This window comes from Lipotes vexillifer, unplaced genomic scaffold (assembly GCF_000442215.2).
Source record: "Lipotes vexillifer unplaced genomic scaffold, Lipotes_vexillifer_v1.1 scaffold149, whole genome shotgun sequence".
Lineage (NCBI taxonomy): Eukaryota > Metazoa > Chordata > Mammalia > Artiodactyla > Lipotidae > Lipotes > Lipotes vexillifer.
The window spans coordinates 2,989,272-2,991,760 of record NW_006779962.1 but is presented as its reverse complement, the minus strand read 5'-3'; the positions used below and the strand labels follow the sequence as shown (position 1 = coordinate 2,991,760).

Genomic DNA, 2,489 nt, shown 5'->3' with positions numbered 1-2,489 from the left:
AGGCATTCCTGTCCCCAGTCCTGGTAAGCCCCTACACGCCCTGCTGCCCCACTTCCTACTAAAACGGTGATCAGTCATACAACGTAACCCTGGAGAAGAGGCCCAGCCCCGGGGGAACCCCTGGGCTGCCCCTGAGGCACCTCGTCGCAGGGCCCGGGCAGAACCGGGAGGTGAGGTTGTGAGGCCGGGGGCGGGGAGGGGGGCACTGAAGGAAATGGAATGGAGAGATGGCTGCCGGTACAGCTCTCGCCAGAGGCAGGGCCCAGAGAAGCCCAGGACGGACGGCGGGTGGCGCACCTGGCTGCTACGCCCCTGGCCGCCAGGGGCTGGTCGGAGTTGGCACACCTGAGCAGCTTCTTCTGGTCCACCTTGTCCAGGATGTTCTTCCGGAGCACACGGGCCAGACTGAGCTCCCCGTTGCACACCAGGCGAAAGACCAGCTCCATCAGCAGCTTCAAGATCTCTTCCGTCAACTCCACTAGGCTAAAGGGCCAAGGGCCACGCGGGGAGGGGCAGGGATGCAAGCATAAGAAGAGGGCTGCTGCCACGGGGTCTAGAACCCCCTCAAGACACCTGAGACACCCACCAGCAGAGCTGGGAAACCTCTCGTGGGAAGAGAGCCAGAGAAGGTCTTGGGGTGGCTGTCGGCATCCTACAGAGTGCCGGGAGTGGTCCCCTTGGTAACAAATAACTGCCATTCTCTCAGCAAATGGTCACTGGCACTGGATAAGCACCAGGGACCATGCTGCGGCCTGGGCTATGGAGACAAATCCTGCCCCAGGAGAGCTCCTGATCGCACAGGGGTGATGAATCACGACGAGGTCTGGGCTCCACAGACAGCCCTAGGACGCCCCTGCACAGTATTCTCCACACGCAGTGTTTCACAGCCCCACCCCGTAATCACTAAGGCCACCCCCCAGCAGAAGGTAAACACCTTGAGGGCGGGGCCTGGGTGGCTTCCTTACCAAGGGCTCTCTAGACCTAGGAACGGGACCTTGTGCTTTGTTAAATGACTGGAAATGGCAAATGCCACTCAGGGGACCGTGGAAAGATGAGGAGGGCAGCCAAGGTCTAAGCCACGTGCCAGAGGGATGGCCCCCACAAGGAAATCAGGGCTGGGCCGGGCCAGGGCGGGTCTGAGGGGACAAGCCATTCTCCCCAGGGGTCGTGTTAAAGCAGGCAGGAGTGAGCCCTGTCCAGGGCCCTGGGCAGGGCTCTGTGGGCACAGAGCCCGGGAGATGCAGGCGAAATGTGACGGGAGGCCCAGATCTCTGCGGGGAAGCCTGTACCCCGGCGGGGACCCCAAGATGCCCGCGGCCTGCTGGGCCCCTCCGCCCTCCACCCCCGGGGCGGAAGGACTCACCAGAGCTCGTCCACCACCCGAACCAGCACGAAGAACGTGTTCTTGCTGACGCGCTTCTTGAATGTGTCGGCAAAAGGAGAGAACTTCTCGTACGTGGGCGCAGGTTAAAGAAACCACCACCCTGAAGGGGAGGGACGGGGAAGTGCGCGGGAGGGCCGCCCTCCCCCAGCCCCCCTTCCCTGAGCGAACCCTGGGAGCGAGGGCACGGGGAGGGCAGAGGACCTGTGCGGGGTGGCGGAACTGCAAAGTGAGGTTCAGCCCAGACCTCTCTGACCCCGTTCCCGACCACCACCCTCTCCTGCCTGCAGAACCGTCTCCCTGCACTCCCAGGCCTGCCTCTCTGCTGGGATCAACCCAAGGTTCCTGTGACCGCTGAAACGCTGAAGGCTGCATCGCTGAGCTCAGGCAGAGAAAGGTGGTCAGAAAGCACTTGCCCTAAAATCCCCGGGTCCCTGGGGCAGGCGCACAGCCCCCCAGAGGGGCCTCCCTCCGCTCCCGTCACGAGTTCCCGGCACCCTTCCACAGCTTCAGAGGCCGCCTGCACAGCTGCCCTTCAAACACCTGGCTGCTTCCTCCCTGAGGCCGTGGCTGCCCTCGTGTTCACCAAGTCTCCAGACACTTCTATGGCTCCATACCGCCTGCTCTCAGGAAGGAGCCATGCACCAGGGACAGCGCCAAGGGCCGGCAGCACACAGGACCCACCAGCCAGCTGCGCCCAGGATCTCGATGCTGCAACACGTCCGTTAACATGCCTGAAGCGCCAAGCAGGGCAGATGCTGAGATGCCGAGTCAGAGAGGCCTGGGGGGCACTCTCCCTCCAAGCTGCCATACGGGTCACTTAGCCTCTCTGAACTTCAGTTTCCTTAATTACACAGTAGGAAATAATATCATGGCGCCACATATCAAATGGTAGTGATGTGTGTATGAAATGGTATAGCGGAGTGAGATTACCCATGCAATCGCTCAGCATCATAACCGACACCAGGCCGTTCTCAACAAGTGTGAGTTACTATCATTCACTGAGCCAGAGGCCTGTGAGCCACTGAAGGTGTGAGGCGGGAGGGAACGAAGTCTCTGCGCATGGGGGCCGTCCAGTTCTGAGGGACCAGGGCCCCGAGGCGGGGGG

General features: G+C 61.9%; 1 protein-coding gene across 2 annotated transcripts in view; it reads right to left on the bottom strand.

Annotated features, from left to right (window-relative positions):
* RAPGEF1 (Rap guanine nucleotide exchange factor 1) overlaps window positions 1-2,489 on the bottom strand; it is a 152,120-nt gene that overhangs the window by 5,794 nt on the left and 143,837 nt on the right. For both annotated transcript variants that reach the window (XM_007453116.1, XM_007453117.1), the window contains 2 exons: window positions 1,364-1,456; window positions 298-483 (listed from right to left, as the gene is read on the bottom strand). In XM_007453116.1, the coding sequence (XP_007453178.1) occupies window positions 298-483; window positions 1,364-1,456 (279 nt within the window). The remainder of the gene's footprint in view (window positions 1-297; window positions 484-1,363; window positions 1,457-2,489) is intronic.